The 18,747-nt window shown below is 37.1% G+C and overlaps 1 protein-coding gene and 1 long non-coding RNA gene across 13 annotated transcripts; one reads left to right on the forward strand and one right to left on the reverse strand.

Annotated features, from left to right (window-relative positions):
• Positions 1 to 11,745: 11,745 nt before the first annotated feature.
• On the reverse strand, positions 11,746 to 14,606 carry LOC112272723 (cyanate hydratase). 12 transcript variants are annotated; one of them, XM_024500769.3, is made up of 6 exons: positions 13,977 to 14,270; positions 13,463 to 13,508; positions 12,813 to 13,104; positions 12,478 to 12,549; positions 12,190 to 12,298; positions 11,746 to 11,996 (listed from the first exon to the last, which is right to left on the reverse strand). In XM_024500769.3, the coding sequence occupies exons 3-6, from the start codon at positions 13,085 to 13,087 to the stop codon at positions 11,952 to 11,954; spliced, it is 501 nt and encodes a 166-aa protein (XP_024356537.1). In that variant the 5' UTR covers positions 13,088 to 13,104; positions 13,463 to 13,508; positions 13,977 to 14,270; the 3' UTR covers positions 11,746 to 11,951. The 12 variants fall into 12 exon arrangements, with proteins under 12 accessions (XP_024356537.1, XP_073385076.1, XP_024356538.1 ...); XM_073528975.2 differs by having other exon boundaries at positions 13,445 to 13,508; XM_024500770.3 differs by lacking the exon at positions 13,977 to 14,270 and adding an exon at positions 13,890 to 13,918.
• A 1,969-nt stretch (positions 14,607 to 16,575) lies between these two features.
• LOC149987377 (uncharacterized) lies at positions 16,576 to 18,016 on the forward strand. The gene is made up of 2 exons (XR_016498722.1): positions 16,576 to 16,697; positions 16,867 to 18,016. It is a non-coding gene; the product is annotated as an uncharacterized LOC149987377 (long non-coding RNA).
• The last annotated feature ends 731 nt before the right edge of the window (positions 18,017 to 18,747 follow it).

Here is an 18,747-nt window from a genome sequence, read left to right on the forward strand (position 1 = left end):
ATCTCTTAATTTTTGTAACATATGATAAATATAAAGTTTATATTTTTTTATATTCTTATAATAGATTAAGATGTCATCTAGATAACGTACAACAAAATTATCCAAAAACTCTTGAAAAATATCACTCATAAGATGTTGAAAAGCTGTTGGTATATTTATAAGTTTAAAAAGTATGACATTATATTCAAAATATCCATATCTTGTTCAAAATGCAGTCTTTGATTCATCTCCTTCTTTGATATATATGAGATTGTATGCTCCTCATAGATCTATTTTTGTATAGATCTTAGCTTAATTCAACTCATCTAGAAGTTTAGATATTAAAATTAGTCAATATCTATTCTTGATGGTGATCTTGTTGAATCTTTGATAATCAACACATATCCATAATGATCTATCTTTTTCTTTATAAATTGAATTAGGGCTCCTATTAAAAATTTGGAATGGCGTATGAAATTCTTAGTTAGATTTTCTTCAATATACTCCTTGAGTTCAGTCAACTCATTTTGTGATAAATTGTAGATTGGTCCAAATAACAGTTGTGCTCCTTCTTAAAGATCAATTGAGAAGTCATAGGAACAATGTTCTACAAGAGTATCTGCATTCTTTTTTCAAATACACTTTAAAATTCTTGATATTGGCTTGGAATACCACTTGAAGTCTTTGTACCATTAGAAATGAGTGTGGTATAAATGACATAAGGTGATCATTCTTTTACAACATGCAAGAAAGCTTTTGCAGCTACAAACATAGATTTAATTGTATTAAACTTGTAATTTTTTACTTGATTAACTACACTCTTAGTTATACTTTTAGAAAAATCAAGAATACAAGAAATTCAATCTATTCAAGGATTGTATTTTTTTAACCAAAATAAGCCTAAAATAATTGAATTAAAAAGAAATCTAATAATATTAAATATTACAAAGCTATTATAACCATTGGTTATTACTTCTATAGGAAAGATTTCATAAGTAACATCTCCAAAAGATAATAAATGACTATCTATGACTTCTACATGAATATGTTTAATTTTCTTCACTAAAGATATGTTAAGTCTTTTAACAAATTCTTCATCTAAGCAATGCACTAAATTCCTAAATCTAATAAAATAGAGGCTTTGTAATATTTAGGTCCTAAAATAATATTTACTATAAAACAAGGAGAAGAATTTGAAGAGAGAATTGGACCTTTATTAGAAATTGTACAAGGTTTCAACCGCAAAGTTCCTATCATAGTTGGACAAATATATTTTCTAATATATTATCTTCTTTGAAATTCATAATCTTTATTCTATAATTGTGTCGTTTCTTTAGACAATATTGAGCAATGTGCTTAGATTTTTCACATTATACGCATAAACCTTCTTGATGATGATGAGTCTTTTCTTGCTCAATAAGAGATTTGAAATGTATCACATCAATTTGCATATTCTCTACTTTCGAATGTATGTCTTGAAGAGGCATTGGTATTGCCATTGAATTATAGTAATGTCGAGGCCTACTTATCTGACCCTTAGATCAAAATTTAAAAAGTTGATTGTCATACTTCACAATGAAATCAATGACTTAACTCAATGTTTGAGGATCAAATAAGTTGAGCATTAATTTCTTTATCTCATATTATAATCTATAGAGAAATTGGCTAATAAATGCAACATTATCCCACTTAATATCAATTACGAGGTGTTAAAATTGTGAAGCATATAATCTTACAAATCAATTGCCTTGTTGTAAATTATGGATCTTGTTAGTTGCAACACAAGTTGTATCATGTTTTCCATACATGGATCAAAATTCCATCAAAAAAGCCTCTAAATTATCTAGTAATAGATCTTATCATTCAAAAAAAGATAAAAAAAACTATAATAATGTTGAACTTAAAAGAAGTATAGTAATGAATCTAACTTGTGATCTTCAAGTTAAATAGCTTTGGCATTGAAATTCAATCATAAGTTATACTTAATTGATAAATCTTTGAAAGTTGGATGAAACAAGAAAACTATCTCAAAAAATTCAAGATCGTTCTAATCTATAGCAATATAAAGCTTCATCACAAAATATGACAAAACAGACTAGAACAAAATTCAATGAAACTAAACAAAATAGGATATGAAAGAAAAAATTGAGCAAATGGAAACAGAACAAAATAAAATTAAATAGAAAGATGTAAAATTAAATTTTACTAAAAAAAAAGGTCTGAATCCATACTTGACCAGATGCTCCAAAAGGCCTAAGTTAGTCTTATTTATATCTTATTCTACTACCTTGGACTTTCTAGAATGTTCTCAAGTAATCGGTTTGACTTAAATAACCACCTTAAATCTATTTTCCAAAAGATTTTATGGTGAATCCTATCTAAATAATTGTCCTAAAGTCTTTCTAGAATGTGTCACGGACATACATATAATTACCTATATGAATAGATAAAAGTATGTAAAAGTAGGTTAATTGTGTAATATCTTCTAGAGAAGCTTCTTAGAAGCTTCATAGACGCTACTTTGACTTTATAGGAGTCTATAGTTGACTTTTAGGTTAGAAACTTGGTCAACAAGTTAGCCATGTGCCACGCATGTTGGAAGCTTAAAGAACAAGCTAACTACGTGGTCCATCCATAAAAAACTTGCCTTGCAAGCAAAGGCATGTGGCCTAGAAAGTCAACATATATTGGAGGTCTTATAGAACATCGCCACGTGGCTTCTAGTTAGATAGTATATATAGAGGCAAGAGTGAAGCCCTCTTCACTCTTGTCAACTCCTTTCTTGCTTCTAGTCTAGTTTCAAGGGTCTCTAGTTTTCTTGTATTTTGGCAATAGCCATTCCAGTTTCTTTCTTAATATACATATTCCTATTTTGTCCTATTTCTTTTTGAGAAAAGTCTCACTTACTCTTTAGCTTTCATCGAGTTCTTGTCCCTGACAGATTGACAAGAGTACACTTACAATATCAGAGCTTTGTCTTTTCTTGATTAAGAGTGGATTACCCCTTTTTCTTGATAAGATATAAGCGCATTAGAAGTTGCGGATTACCCTCTTTTAAATTGATATTGTTCTTAGTATTTTCTTTGTTATCAATTCCTCTCTTCTATTTGTTTTGAGCGTTGTTAGACATCTTCTCTTTTCTAAGTGCTACTATGGCAGAGCTTGTTGAAATGAAGAGTGCAATGGCACAGATGCAAGAACAATTGAGGGAGTTAATGCTTGCGATGCATCAACTCAATTTACCACCACAAGGAGCAACAAGAATGGTAGGAAGTGAAGATATAGAGATGATTGGGGCTGCTTCAACATCTGCACCAAACCATGTCCCTTCTCCCAGAATGGAACACCCTTCGAGTGTTAGAGAACCGAGAGTTGCCTTGCCCGAGAAGTTTGATGGTACCAGATCCAAGTTTCGAGGATTCATCAATCAGGTCCAACTAGTGATTGAACTTCAACCCCAGAGCTATCCAACTCCAGGGTCACAAGTAAGATTCATTGGTACACTTCTTTCAGGTTCAGCATTGTCATGGTTTTCATCTTTTCTTGAACGACGAGATCCAATATTGGATAATCTGGAGGCTTTTTTGGCGGAGTTTCGATCCATGTTTGGAGAACATGATGCAATTCGTGTTGCAACCAACAAGATCCGTATTTTGCGACAAGGCAATCGATCAGTAACATTATATGCTTCGCAATTTCGACAACTTGCAACTGATATCAAGTGGGATGATGCCGCACTTGTGAGTCAATTTCTCTACGGATTACAATATGAGGTAAAGAAATTGATGCTTAATTTACCTGATCCTCAAACATTGAGTCAAGCAATTGACTTTGCTGTGAAGTGCGACAATCGACTTTTTGAATTTCGATCCGAGAGTCGCACAAGTAGGCCTCAACGTTACTACAATTCAATGGCAACACCGACGTCTCCTCAACACATACCTTCAGAAGTAGAGGATATGCAAATTGATGCGGTACGTTTCAAACCTCTTACTGAGCGAGAAAAGTCTCGTCGTCGACAAGAAGGATTGTGCTTATATTGTGGAGAACCTAAGCACACTGCTCAACATTGTCCAAAGAAGCGACGTAACTACAAAATGAGGAGTACGGCTGTCAAAGAAGACAGTATGTCGGAAAACGAGTACGTCCAGCTACAATAGGGACCGTGCGGCTGGAATCTTGTACAACTTCTAATGAAGGTCCTATCCTCTCCTCAGAACCATCTCCTTGTTTTATAATAGATGTGCGTTTAGGACCTAATAATTACAAAGCCTCTGCCTTGATAGATTCAGGAGCCTCAGCTTGTTTCTTAGATGAAGAATTTGCTAGATGTCATAGAATATCATTAATACAAAAAACTAAACCCGTACACGTAGAAGTCATAGATGGTCGTCCGTTGTCTTCTGGAGATGTAACTCACGAAACACTTCCTGTAGATGTAGTAATAAATGGTCATAGTAGTTGCATAATTTTTAATATAATTAGGTCTCCCTCTAATCCAGTAATTTTAGGTTTATCATGGTTAGAAAAGTATAATCCTCGAATAGATTGGATTTCTCGTAAACTTGATTTTCCTCGGAGCATTAGTAACAGTTCTATTAATCAAGTAAAAAACCATGAGTCTAGTATAGTAAAACTCACACCTATAGGTGCAAAAGCATTTATACACGCAGCAAAAGAAGGATCAACTTTTGCTATTTATGCTGCACCTATTTCTGAAAGCGTAAAGACTTCAAGTGGCATTCCAAGTCAATATCAGGATTATCAAGACGTTTTTGAGAAAAAGAATGCAGATATTCTTCCTGAGCATCGCCCATACGATTGTTCAATCGATCTCAAGGAAGGAACTCAGCCACCATTTGGACCAATTTACAGTTTATCGCAAGATGAGTTGGCTGAACTCAAGACATATATTGACGAGAATTTAGCGAAGAATTTCATACGCCATTCAAAATCTCCAGCAGGAGCTCCAATTTTATTTGTAAAGAAAAAAGATGGGTCTTTACGAATGTGTGTTGACTATCGAGGACTCAACAAGATCACAATCAAGAACAGGTATCCATTAGCTTTGATATCAGGACTCCTTGACCAGTTAAATCAAGCTAAGATCTATACAAAAATAGATCTAAGAGGAGCATATAATCTAGTACGGATCAAAGAAGGAGATGAATGGAAGACTGCGTTTCGAACCAGGTACGGGCATTTTGAATATAATGTCATGCCTTTTGGACTCACGAATGCACCAGCTGCTTTTCAACATCTCATGAATGATGTATTTCGTGAATTTTTAGACAATTTTGTCGTCTGCTACCTAGACGATATCCTGATTTATTCTAAGAATGTTGAAGAACATGAAATACATGTTCGTCAAGTATTACAAAAACTCAGAGATGCAGGATTGTACGCCAAGATGGAAAAGTGTGTATTTCACACTACTCAAGTTGACTTTTTAGGATACATCATTTCAAATGATGGTCTTATGATGGATTCTAAGAAAGTCCAAACAATCATGGATTGGAAGATTCCAAAGACTGTGAGAGATGTCCAATGTTTCTTGGGATTTGCCAATTACTATCGGATCTTCATCAAAGACTTGTCACGAGTTGCAGCTCCACTTACACGCTTGACTAGTAAAGATAAATTCCAATGGAATCAAGAAGCGGAAGCAGCATTTGAAGCCTTGAAGACATCGTTTGTCTCTGCACCAGTCTTATATCGTGTTGATTTTTCCAAGGCATTTTTTATGGAAACAGACGCATCGGATTTTGCCTTGGGTGCAGTTTTATCACAAATGGGAACAGATGACAAACTTCATCCGATAGCTTTTCATTCAAGAAAATTCTCAGTAGCCGAGATCAATTATGAGATCCACGATAAAGAACTTCTTGCAATCGTGGATTCCTTTCAAGAATGGCGTCATTATCTAGAAGGTGCTTCTAGTCCAGTCACTGTGTATACAGATCACAAGAACCTCGAGTATTTCATGTCAGCACGCGTGTTGAATCGTCGTCAAGCTCGTTGGAGTATGTCTTTATCAAGATTCGACTTCATTATCACTTATCGGCCAGGAAAACAACAAGGTTTGTCCGATGCCCTGTCTAGACGTTCTTATTTTGCACCAAAAGAAGGAGATGCAGCTTTTGAGCAACAAAGAACAGTCCTCTTGAAACCGGAGCAATTTCATCTCCGAGTAGTGAAATCAACATTGACTGTTGATTCAACTTTTCTCAAGCAAATCCAGTCCAGTATGTCCTCAGACCCTCTTGTTCATGATATCGAGAATAATTCTTTCAAGTCTCATGATTCTTCTAAGTTCGAGTTCAAGAATAATCTATTATATTTTGAAGGACGCCTATATGTTCCAGAAGGAAAAGCACGTTTGCGTGTTCTTCAAGCACGTCATGACTTTCCAGCAGCAGGGCACTTTGGATATAATAAGACTCTGGAACTCATATCAAGAGATTTTTGGTGGCCACAAATGTGGAAGTCAGTCAAAGACTTTGTACAATCATGTGATATTTGTTCAAGATCAAAAATTCCTCGACATCGACCTTACGGACTTCTTCAGCCATTACCTATACCAGAACAACCATGGTCTTCTGTTTCTATGGATTTCATCACAGATCTTCCAAACTCAAGATCTTATGATTCTATATTTGTGATAGTAGATCGTTTCACCAAGATGGCACATTTTATGCCATGTACAAAATCTATCACAGGTGAAGAAACAGCTAAGCTTTTCATTGATAATATCTATCGCTATCATGGATTACCTAAAGATATCATATCAGATAGGGGAACTCAATTTGTATCGAGATTCTGGAGGACTCTTTTCAAGATTTTAAAAGTGGACATAAAGCTATCTTCAGCTTTCCATCCTCAAATTGATGGACAAACAGAGCGCGTAAACCAAGTCTTGGAACAGTATTTAAGATGTACCATCAACTACCAACAAGATGATTGGACAAACCTTCTGCCATTGGCAGAGTTTGCTTATAATAATACGGTACATTCCTCCACGCAACAAACACCTTTCTTTGCCAATTATGGCTATCATCCACGACTTGATACTTTTGATTTTTCAAAAGTTGATAATCCTGCAGCAGAAGATATAGCAAATCGGTTGTCAGAGTTACATGCAATAATGAAGGCGTAGTTGAAGAAAGCTCAAGAACGACAAAAGATAAATGCAGATGTATATCGTAAAGAGCAACCACAACTCAACGTAGGTGATAAGGTATGGCTACTTCGTCGCAATATCAAGACCACTCGACCTTGTGACAAATTGGACTATCGTAGGCTTGGCCCCTTTTCTGTTTCTGAACAGATCAACCCAGTTGCATATCGGTTACATCTACCGGAGTCAATGAAGATCCATCCTGTATACCACGTGTCTCTTCTTGAACCATATAAGATAGTGGATATACAAGGAAGAAGACAAATGCCACCGCCTCCTATAGAAGTAGATAATAATGAAGAATTTGAGGTGGAAGAGATATTAGACTCAAGGCGGCGCCGAAATAAGCTGGAATATCTTGTTCATTGGTGCGGATATGATATTAGTGAGCGCACATGGGAGCCATCCAGGAATCTAGCAAATGCATCAGCTAAAGTCAAAGTTTTTCATCAACGACATCCATCAAAACCAAGATGAAAACCTCTCTTATAAAAGAGACAAGATTGAGGCAAGATAACATTCAATTTCCTATCCTTGTTTGTAACTTCTTTGCATTTTGTGACGCTAATTAGATGGAGAGCCAACAACCAGCGGATTCAACTCAAGAACCTTCGTTTGCTGACTTACCGGATGAGACATTGCGATTGTCACAACCTTCAAGACGACGCAACCGAAATGAAGACCCTCAAGAACGACATGTTCTTCCTTGAATAGATGGTGAGATACAACGCGTTTGGTATCACGACCTTGGAAGAGATTCTCGATGTTTGGTGATATTATTGGAGATAGGAACGACTCCTCATGGTGTTTCAAATGTATTATTTGAAGGAAGTTATGAAGGCCTCAACAGTGATCAAATAACAGGGTGGTCTTCTCGCCCTGGAATGGGACACTATCGATGGCTAAGAGGACCCATCAACTATCTTCGAAGAGAACAAAGATCAGAGTATGTAGCAAATACAATTTGCCGCATATTAGATTTTCTCAATATATAATCACCGCTCCTCGTGGAACTCGTCCCTAGAAGGGGGGGTAATGTCACGGACATACATATAATTACCTATATGAATAGATAAAAGTATGTAAAAGTAGGTTAATTGTGTAATATCTTCTAGAGAAGCTTCTTAGAAGCTTCATAGACGCTGCTTTGACTTTATAGGAGTCTATAGTTGACTTTTAGGTTAGAAACTTGGTCAACAAGTTAGCCATGTGCCACGCATGTTGGAAGCTTAAAGAACAAGCTAACTACGTGGTCCATCCATAAAAAACTTGCCTTGCAAGCAAAGGCATGTGGCCTAGAAAGTCAACATATATTGGAGGTCTTATAGAACATCGCCACGTGGCTTCTAGTTAGATAGTATATATAGAGGCAAGAGTGAAGCTCTCTTCACTCTTGTCAACTCCTTTCTTGCTTCTAGTCTAGTTTCAAGGGTCTCTAGTTTTCTTGTATTTTGGCAATAGCCATTCCAGTTTCTTTCTTAATATACATATTCCTATTTTGTCCTATTTCTTTTTGAAAAAAGTCTCACTTACTCTTTAGCTTTCATCGAGTTCTTGTCCCTGACAGAATGTTCCACAGTGGATCCTAACTAATCCACTAATTTAATCTTAATTCTAGAAACTTCCATGGTTCTAACTATCTATACAATTATCTTATCTATACCTTGTTACATTTGATCTTCTGCCATTAAACTTCTTAGGTAGGATAACTCTTAGTTCTCTAGTACCGGAAGGATGTTCTATTGTAGGAAAAGGAACATGATTTGGTACAAAAATTGAAGCACCTCCAATCATATCTATATCTTCACTTCCTACCACTTTTGTTGCTCCTTGTGGTGGTAAATTCAGTTGATGCATCGCAAGCATTAATTTTCTCAATTATTCTTACAATTGTGCCATTGCACTCTTCATTTCAATAAGCTCTATCATGATAATACTTAAAAAAAATATCTAATTTTGTTCAAGTTCTATAGAAGAGAGGATTGAACATCAAAGTAGATACTAAGAATAATATGAGTTTAAAAGAAGGTAATTTGTAACTTCTAATATGCTAATGTCTTATCAAAAAAAAAGATAATCCACTCTTAATCAAGAAAAGACAAAGTTCTAATATTATAAGTGTACTATTGTCAAACTTTTAGGAATAAGAATTTGATAAAAGTAAATAAAAAAAATATAAAAAAATAAAAAAACTATATGTATATTAAAAGAAAATTAGAATGGCTATTATCAAAAGTCAAGGAATCTACAAACGCTTGAACCTAGACTACAAGCAAGAGAAGAATTGACAAGAATGAAGAGGGCTTCACTCTTGCTTCTATATATACTATCCAACTAAGAGCTACATGGCAATGTTTTATAGGACCTCTAATATGTGTTGACATTGCAGAACACATGCCTTAGCTTACAAGGTAAGTTTTCTATATGCACGCCACATAGTTAGCTTATTCTTCAAGCTACCAACATGTGTGGTACATGGCTAATTTTTTGACTACGATTCGAACCAAAAAAAGTCAATTATAGACACTTATAAAGTCTAAGTAGTGTCTTTGAAGCTTTTAGAAAGCTTGTATAGAAGATATTATGGAATTAATCTACTTTTACTTACTTTTATTTAATCATATAGGTAATTATTGGTTTACATGTGTATGTCTATGACACCTATAAGTATACTTTTGGAGTCCAATTTGAATTTGATGAAACTCACAAATAAAGAGTTTGCTGAAGTTGACGGCCAAATGTAAGGTATTCTACATAAGGCAATAGTAGACTCACTTATATATGCAATAGTTGGCATAAGGGTGGATCTTGCATATGCAGTGAATATTATGAGTCAACACATGTTAAAACTTGGACCATTCTATTAAAAAACCATCAAAAATATCATGACATACTTAAAAAGCACTTTGAGTTTTAAATTGTAATTTCGAAGTGATAACATTACTTTGCATGGTTATTGTGATGTGCATTAGACTAGAGATACAAATGATAGAAGGTCAACAATAGGATATGTATACTTTATTAGAATAAAAATTATCTCATGGAATTGCAAGAAGCAACTCACAATTGCAAGATCAATAATAGAAGTCGAGTACATGGCAGTAAGCTATGGTGCAATGGAGGCAATATGGCTAAGACAACTTTTAGAGGACATTACAATAGTACAAATGGAAGCAATTTTAATAGTGTATGACAATTAAGGATGTCTTACATTTATAAAGAATCCAAAGCATCATTCAAAGACCAAATTTATTAAAATTTAATATCACTTCATAAGAGAGAAGATTGAAATAGAAGTAATTGATATGAGTATTATGCAATGGAATACATGCTTGCTGATTTGTTGACAAAAGTATTAATAAAAGATAGACATCACATGTTCATTAAGGCATATGATTAAAAGCCTTTAACAAATAGCAAAGTTGGAGTAATAAAATAAATAAATAAATGTGAAAATAAAATAAGTAACATTGTAGAGGATATTATTTTAGATAAGTTGCTATTGGTTAAAGAATTAGCTCTTGGTATATAAGAAGGCCAAGAGATAAGGTAGGTGAATGGAAAAAGGATCTTAAGGGTATAGAAAATATATTAAAAGCATATTCTTATAATAAATAAGATAGCAATGGATAGTCTCAATAGAATGCTAGATGGATGTATTCATCAAAGAATAGAAGTTGTCCATTAGAGCAACAACCACCACCTATAAATAACATATGTTGAAAGTGAGAGATATCTTACTCCACACTTTCTTTGTGAACAACCTTACTAGTGTTATGTCTCGGTGACTTCAAAGTTCTTTTTTTTCAATAGAAATCAATGGAAAAATTACAATTTCAAAGTCTTAAGTTGCAATATCATTGCTAAGTTGTTACACAAGTCTGCTATTATATAGTATTTGGCTTGATTGCTTTATCTATCTACATTCAAGTATCCATACAAACCAATTGTACACAATTAATTTCCTTCACAAAATAGGGTGTTCTAATATGATAGCATGGACTCAAATATAATTTTTCCATATTAGTACATAGAGAAGGATTAACTAAACTTCAAGTTCACATCTTTTCAAAATGGCACATTGTACATACAAAAAAATAGGAACTTTGAAGAGATATGGTTTAAAGTAATTGTAATTGTTCAAGTAAATTGTTGAACTTAGTACAAATGATGCAAGACTATCAATCTACCATAAAGTCAATGAGGCCCAATTGCATAAATTAACACATTAGTCAGGAGCATTGCATCTCAAAAATCAAATGTCTTCATCAAAAGATCTCGAAGCTGTCGGGGAAAACTATCACATCATACTACTGTATGATGATATAACACAAACACTAAAGAGACTCGCACGTTTGTCAGCTTTAAAATGCTAATTAGTTCTAGTGAAGAATAAATTTGCCAGTACATGCCAATCTGATTCGTGATGCCTAAACCGGGAGTAACTAGATACAATTTAACAATGAAAACATGGAACACATATTTTGACCGAAATATCCACTTTTCGGAATCAATGTACGCCTACAACAAACGGCCGACCCTACAATACACGAACCAAGTACCAACCAGACAACCATTACGCATGCATGTATTCCAGCTAACGCATTGTGCCAGCATACTTTTATTCACAGATTTTATTAAGATTCACGTGCAAAGATGAGGAGCAGATCCCTGCATAACTGAAACCCTCAGTCTCTTCTTCCCTGTGATGATTGCAGGAACACTAGCATAACCACCTGGTTTACTAATCCCGAAAATGTGTACAGCTATTAACATACACAAAAGAGCACATCTCTCATGAGGAAGAGATAGCCAACGTGGCAACATTGCCCTCAGCTTTCTGCAGACATCCCCAAAAACACTCGTCAGAGATCGATTCCTGATCAGCTGCCAAATTTTAAGAAAAAGACTTGATATGATTCACAAACCATTAGAATACGTATGGAAATGTTTAAAATTAGCTTGCAATGCGAAATTTAAATAAAAGTTGCGTCCACGAGGTTCTTCAAACTCTAGAAATTTTGTCAATTTACCTGTTCAACGTGGGGCAAGAACTTTCCGTTCATAATGATAACAACTCTATCCTCGCCTTCTTTGCCTTTCACCTTCTCTACAGAGCAGTAGTAACCAATGGCAGACATACTGCAGATCGCCAGTTGAAACATATATTAGTGGGATTATCCGTTTCCAGCAATTTTACAGGCTGTGACAGCATCAAGCCAGACACGTTGCAGTACAGCGTCATTACATTTGTGAACTTCTGACTGTATGTACATAGAAACCAACATTCGAACTATGCTCTTAAGATGAGATTTACTTACATGCCGTCACCAAACTCTTCATTGATGATATCCTTGATGCTTTCGCCGTAATGTACAGTCGCTTCGTGCAGCCTAAAAAAAGAAGACGCATATTAAAACCCTGCGCTGAATAAGCGATAAAACATTTCCAATATAAGCTAGACCTAACATTTAAAAAAACGAATCTATATATATATATATATATATTCACATTGTGGTATAAGAATGCCAATTTTATTAGAAACAGTTATTTTTCTACAATGCTTTGGCTATTTAAGCAGAAAAACAAAACAAAACAAAACAAGAAAACGCAAGTAGACTTCAAAATAAGAAGCGTTTAGAAGTGCAAGGTTTACCTGTAGATGGTAGGGTCTTGCACAACGGTGGGATCGAATGAGCGCATCGGGATCTCTTGCATCGCAGCGAGCAAGTCATCTGAAAGTGCAGGAACAGCTGCTTTCAAGGCAGAGGCAGTTTCTGGCTTCAAGTGGGCTTGTCGCCGGAAGAGCTGAGCAACGTAGGCGTTCGTCAACCCGGTCAATTTAGCGATCTCGGTGTACGTTTTCCCGCTTTCCTTCTTGACCTGCAGAAGTCTGGACACCAGCGCGGACTTGCTACTAAGGCTAGCCATTGCATAGGATTACGTACCTGCATTGCGCCATGAATTGCTTGTAAATCTCACGCAATATACCTCAGATAACACATTGAATTAACCCACTTATTTCTATTTTCCGATTAGACGATCACGAGACGAGAACGGGTTGCATAAGATTTTTCAGGTATATAAGCATTTAGTCATCACAACATGTAAACTACCAATCGCTTCAATTTCAATTCATAGCAGACCAATTTGGTAATACAGTCAAACGACCACTAAAGCATCTAACAATTCAAACAGTAAGACAATTCAGACTCACTCCAAACTTTATTCCTGCCGACATACTGTACTGCCAAGGAAAATTTCAACTTGCTAAAGTCAAAAAAAGACCTATGTCAAGTGACACACCTCGAGACGAAAGATTATATGAGTGAATGAACAGCTGGATCAGAGCCTGCCAGGACAAGTGATTTACATTCATAGTACAATAAACAGAAGGCAAGAAAATGTACAGATATTGAGGTGATGCCACAGCACAACGAGCTAAACAAACCAAACAGATCATGCAAGCGTCGCGCTCCTTTAAAAACCCTCGCAGAATCTAAACCCAGAAGCATCTAAGTGAGCACGAGAGAACACCCAGCAGCATCTAATGTACACGAATCCATTCTTAACACATCCTCGGAAACAACAAACTCAACGACGGCAAACCCACATGGAGAATTCCCAACTACTCACTGCATTCCAGCTAAGATGCAACTCCAATTCTAAGCTGAAAATCCCGAAGTACAAAAGCAATCCCAATTCACAAAGTCACCAGACAACAGAGAGCAACAGTTCCGAGAAATCCTGGTGAAAGAACGAGATGCGGCGCACAGATTAGCACCAAGACCGGCAGATTTAAACACTGCTAGGGACTTACCACCGAGCCAGATACGAACAAAATAAGATGAGGATCCGAGGAAGGTGATGCTGCAGCTTCGTGATGCAGCTACACGACTACGAGTGAGGCATGCGAAGTGGGGAGCGAGAACTCGGGGGCATGCAGCAGAAAGCTGAGCAGCAGATGCCGGCCAAGACCAGGAATGGGCAAGAGCAGGACACGCGGGGGTGATGGATGGCACGGGTGGTACAAGCAGAAGAAGTATCGAAAGTTAGCAAGGAATCGGAAGAAGCAGAAGAAGATGAAGGAGAGAAAAGGGGCAGTGAGTGAGTGAGTGAGTGAGTGAGTGAGAATAACCAGATGGCTGGCTTGTTGTGGTCGAGGCGCGGCACTTCTTTTCCCTGCCACTCGTACCTCTTCACAGTCTCCGAGAGTCACTCTTTCACTCTCCCTCCCTGCCCAACCCCATTTTTTTCCTTCCCTTCCCTTCTCTGTGCTGCTTCTGCTTCTTCTTCTTCTGCTGCTGCTGTTGCTGCTAAAGCACTGCATCTGATAATCCACGCTGCTGTTTCAGCATGTGTTTCTCTGTGTGAGTTTTGGTTTGTGTGAATGTTTGTGTGTGTGTGTTGTAGTTTGTCTTCGTTTACTGAGCACATAAGGAGCTAGTGAGGTTGAAATAGTGTGTTGTTTGGTAGCAAGATTGTGGGTTATCAACTTTTCTTCTTTTTTGTCAATGTCCCGCTCAACTTCATTAGTGACGTTGAAAGAGGAGATATTCTGTGGTTGTAGTTAAGATCTGAAACACTCGCAGCTTTCAAGTTTGACGCTGAGGGTTGCATCACCAATTTGTGGTGGTGGATTCAAAGGGAGATATTAATGGATATGAAAATGTCTCCTTTTTATTAGTATTTGTTTTCGAGGTCTTGTTGAATTTTTTCACATTTCTGCATGGTTGTGGTGGTGATGGAGATGAAATGGTGTGGTTTCTGCCTTGTACAGTGTTTATATATATATATATATATATGTTGCAACTGTCACCACAATTTCTGCGAAATTTGAGTCTAAATTTAGTCGAATTTTTGTTACTGCTACTTTCACCACAACCGTTTCATCATGGTTGTATAGTTGTATGTATATTTGAAATAATAACAAATATTTTGATTAGAATTTTTTTAAAAAAACTAGAAAACTAAAAGAATGTAAGTTGAGAGGGTGGTGAGTTGTGGTGGTAATAAAAACTTTGGTGACATTAACAACCCCCTAAGTACTCTTATGGAGAGAGAAATTCTTTGTTAAAGTTTGCGTAGAATAATGACAGAATAAGTTAGATGAGCTGATACCCAGAATAAATTTGAAAATCAAAGAAAAATACACAACTAAAGAAAAAAATATGTTGGGCCGAGAATAACACTCCATCAAATCCATGTTCTGTAGTAAGAAACATCATAACATGGATTTGACTCAATAAATTTTTTTATTGAGCTTGAATATTGAATTAGCGCACCTTTAAACTTTGTGATCAAGGTCTTGATTTTCTATTATGTTTGAACAGAACTAATGAATTTTTTCAAAGAGTTGTCTACTGTATGTTTGAATATATTTAAGCTAGCGAAACAATTTTAATAGTAAGACACTTTAAAAGAAAACGCTACCTGAGCAGTTATTATATAAACTGAGTTGTGTTGAAGCTTCAACACAACTCAATGCATGAATTGATAAAAAAATAAAAAAATAAATGCTCGTATAAATTTCCAGAGAAAGATGCATTTTTCGAAAGTCATGCAATGATATTCCATTTGTTTCAAGAGTCTCAGACATGTATCAATAGCTTTTTGTATTTTCAGTCCTTCAGGTACAGTATTAAACCTGTAAAATTGTCCAAGTCCAACTAGATTCTTTGAAAAGCGGATACTTTTACTAAGTTTGGGGATGCACATGTGAGTGTGTGTGCGTCTGTGAAAATCAAACAAACATTCACACAACAACAGATAGATTATTTTTTTATTATTATTATTAGTTTTCCTTGTCATTTTTCATTCTCATTTTCAGAGACAACCTAATACAGATATTTAAAACAACTTCAAACTTAAATTCCAGGTGGCAACGTCTCGGCGTGACAAATCATGAAGCACCTCAACCAAGTGCTCGGTGGCAAGGCACCCACCTGGCGTACATGGGTGGCATCTTCAGTCTCTGAATGAGTGTAAATATTTTATACTGTTTTGTTTTGTTTTGTTTTTTCTAAAAAGCCTGGAGCCTGATCTCCATGATCTCTGATCCTGTACCACGAAGGAAGTACATGTGAAGTATTTTTATTTCTCGGATTCTTACAAGACAGTTTTGTCCAGAATGTCTGGGTATGAGAGGGGTAGGCTGGGAAAAGGTTGTGGATACCCATACTTGGCGGGTTAAAGTCTGTGCAGGTATCCTTGCAGTTTGTACTGGAGCGATGGTAGATAGACCACCACCCCCCACAATTTCTGCCACCAGGCCCACAACATGGAGTGGAAACCAGCCACTTTTGATTACCTTCATGGGTAACTTCAGTGCTGCAAAAACATAAACAAATGAAAAAAAAAAGGGGAAAGAAAAGATGACATACAATTGTGAGAAAGTTCAAGCTGGAAGGGGGAGCAAGAGATAGTTCATGCATTTGAGGGTTGATATCACCCACTGGGTCAGTGAGGCAGGCAGGCAGGCAGGCAGGCAGGCAGGAGCATAACGAAGATGACGATGTCCTTTCACAGGCCGCTGCACTTTGTAAGTAGACAGGAGCAAGGATTCATGTGCTTTATAAGCTTTCAAAGCTTTCGGTACCTTTACTTCCTGACCGCATGAAAGCTGGGTTGAGAGATTGATTGGATGATATTGGTTGTGAGAAGAGCTTCGTGGAGAAATTATTGATTGATTGATGGATTGATTGATGCAGGAGTATTGTTCAACCAACCCACCGATTATGACATCGTGGATTCATGTTTCGCAGATGATGTAGAGTATGTGCAGGTAGATCCCAGGTGGGTGAGGACTGTTCATTGGAAACTTGGAACTGTCTTTGTGAGTGATCTGTGGTACATCTGTGGCTACATGGGGCTATTCCGAGTTAGATTCGCAGTTTAACAGACTCACTTCAAGTTCTGGTCTTGTGGAATATTCAGCATCGTCCATCACAAAGGTTGCTCTGGAAGTGGCGAAGAGGAGAGCAGAGAATAAAAAAAGAAAGAAAAACAGTGCTCTAAAACATGAATGTTAGATTGAAAAACCAACTAAGAAACGTTCGTGTAGGCACATAACAGCAGTCTACCTTTACGGATGCATGTCAATTCCTTTAATTATTAAAAGACTCTTATCAGAGACTGCATTAATAAAATAGATCTGTGTGTATGATTAAAAATCGCAATCACTTTTAGCATGGTACTGACGACTGACCAAATGAGTCCGCTAAAATTGAACATCCTTATGATACGGCATTCAGGATTGTCAGGGCACGGCTTAAGTGGTGCCAGTCGGAGTGGTTGATGTCGACAATATCAGCATATTACTCCTCCCTAGCGACCATCGTCTTATTACTGCCCTTAGAATGGGGTCTACTGTCCACCAGTTCCATATGCCGCGCTGTAATTTGAACTCCGCCGCAAGCCTCGGCCTAAGATCTCTACTATCAAGGCATCTCCTGGACTTGCACGTGCATTTCATGTCTAGTCTTAAGTCTCTGCCAATCCGGGCAATGAAATCAGTTCAGCAGTGTCAACGGCGAGGGGAAAGTCATCGGTGAGACAGAGTTGCTTGCGTCGTTGTTCAGGTCACGCTATGGAACGCATTGCCATGAGCTTCGCTGGATGTGAAGATAACTAAGCATGTCTGGAGCCAGTCGGTGAGATGCAGAACCGTCGTCAGGATTTGACAGGCTCCTGAATCTGGTTGAGGAGCTACCCAAGTATGGATTTACACGCAGAGTCACCAGCTCACTAGCAACGGTAGTACCAGCAGCAGACCCACCTTACGATAGTGCGCTCATGCCCCCAAATCGCTCCGCCGTGTGTTCTGCTCCTTTTTGATTTTATGACATACTTTCACTAAAAGAATTCTCCATAATTAGGATAGGTGTATGTGAACCATACAGAGGTCATACTGGCAAGCCCCGAACATCCTCGTTTTCAGATGATGCATACTCAGGTGAACTTCAAAAATAGATCCAATCTCGTCTGGTCACTAGCACGTTTGTCCTGTACTCATTTTGGACAAGTAGCGACGAAACCTTCAATCAAATCGAACAGAACAACTCCGAATCGCATTGCCATCAACTCCTCATGCATCTAGATTTTACTAGTCCAATAAGACAAAGTACTTTATCTCACTGTAGCCACAACATAGTGAAACCATCTTTTCCTTACTTTCGTATCTTATCACTGAGGTGTGATATCTGTCTAGTCCCTCGTATCCAGCTCAACAAGCTCTGAGAACCCATAAGCAGAAGAGATGCTGCAGAAGAGATGTTGCAGAAGAAAGTGGTGAGACAGTAGTAACCCACTTGTTCGGCACTTTGACGTTGCGGATTTGGGGACTTTATTTTATTTTATTTTAATCTCATACCGACGTCACACTGTAAATAAGTCACACAATTCACAGTGGAAAAAGAGTACCCGTCTAGAAGCTAATTTCAGAAACGACAAAAAGACGATGTCCTTACCCGGTAATCCTGTGACCCTGAGGGGGAGCACCACGGTGATAGGGGGTTTCCGGAACATGCTCGGGGTGTCACAAGTCAGAGTCGTTGACACGATGCATGACAGCATGACCGGTCCACGGCATT

This window comes from Physcomitrium patens, chromosome 19, assembly GCF_059467195.1.
Source record: "Physcomitrium patens ecotype Gransden chromosome 19, ASM5946719v1, whole genome shotgun sequence".
Classification (NCBI taxonomy): Eukaryota; Viridiplantae; Streptophyta; class Bryopsida; order Funariales; family Funariaceae; genus Physcomitrium; species Physcomitrium patens.

Excerpts from the sequence above, each read along its gene's own strand:
- LOC112272723 (XM_073528976.2), bottom strand. The coding sequence starts at position 13,087 with ATGGCTAGCCTTAGTAGCAAGTCCGCGCTGGTGTCCAGACTTCTGCAG. Across the intron at positions 12,299-12,477 it reads GAAGAGTTTGGTGACGGCAT|TATGTCTGCCATTGGTTACT; the intron begins GTAAGTAAATCT and ends GGCGATCTGCAG. Across the intron at positions 11,997-12,189 it reads TCTTGCCCCACGTTGAACAG|AAAGCTGAGGGCAATGTTGC; the intron begins GTAAATTGACAA and ends GGATGTCTGCAG.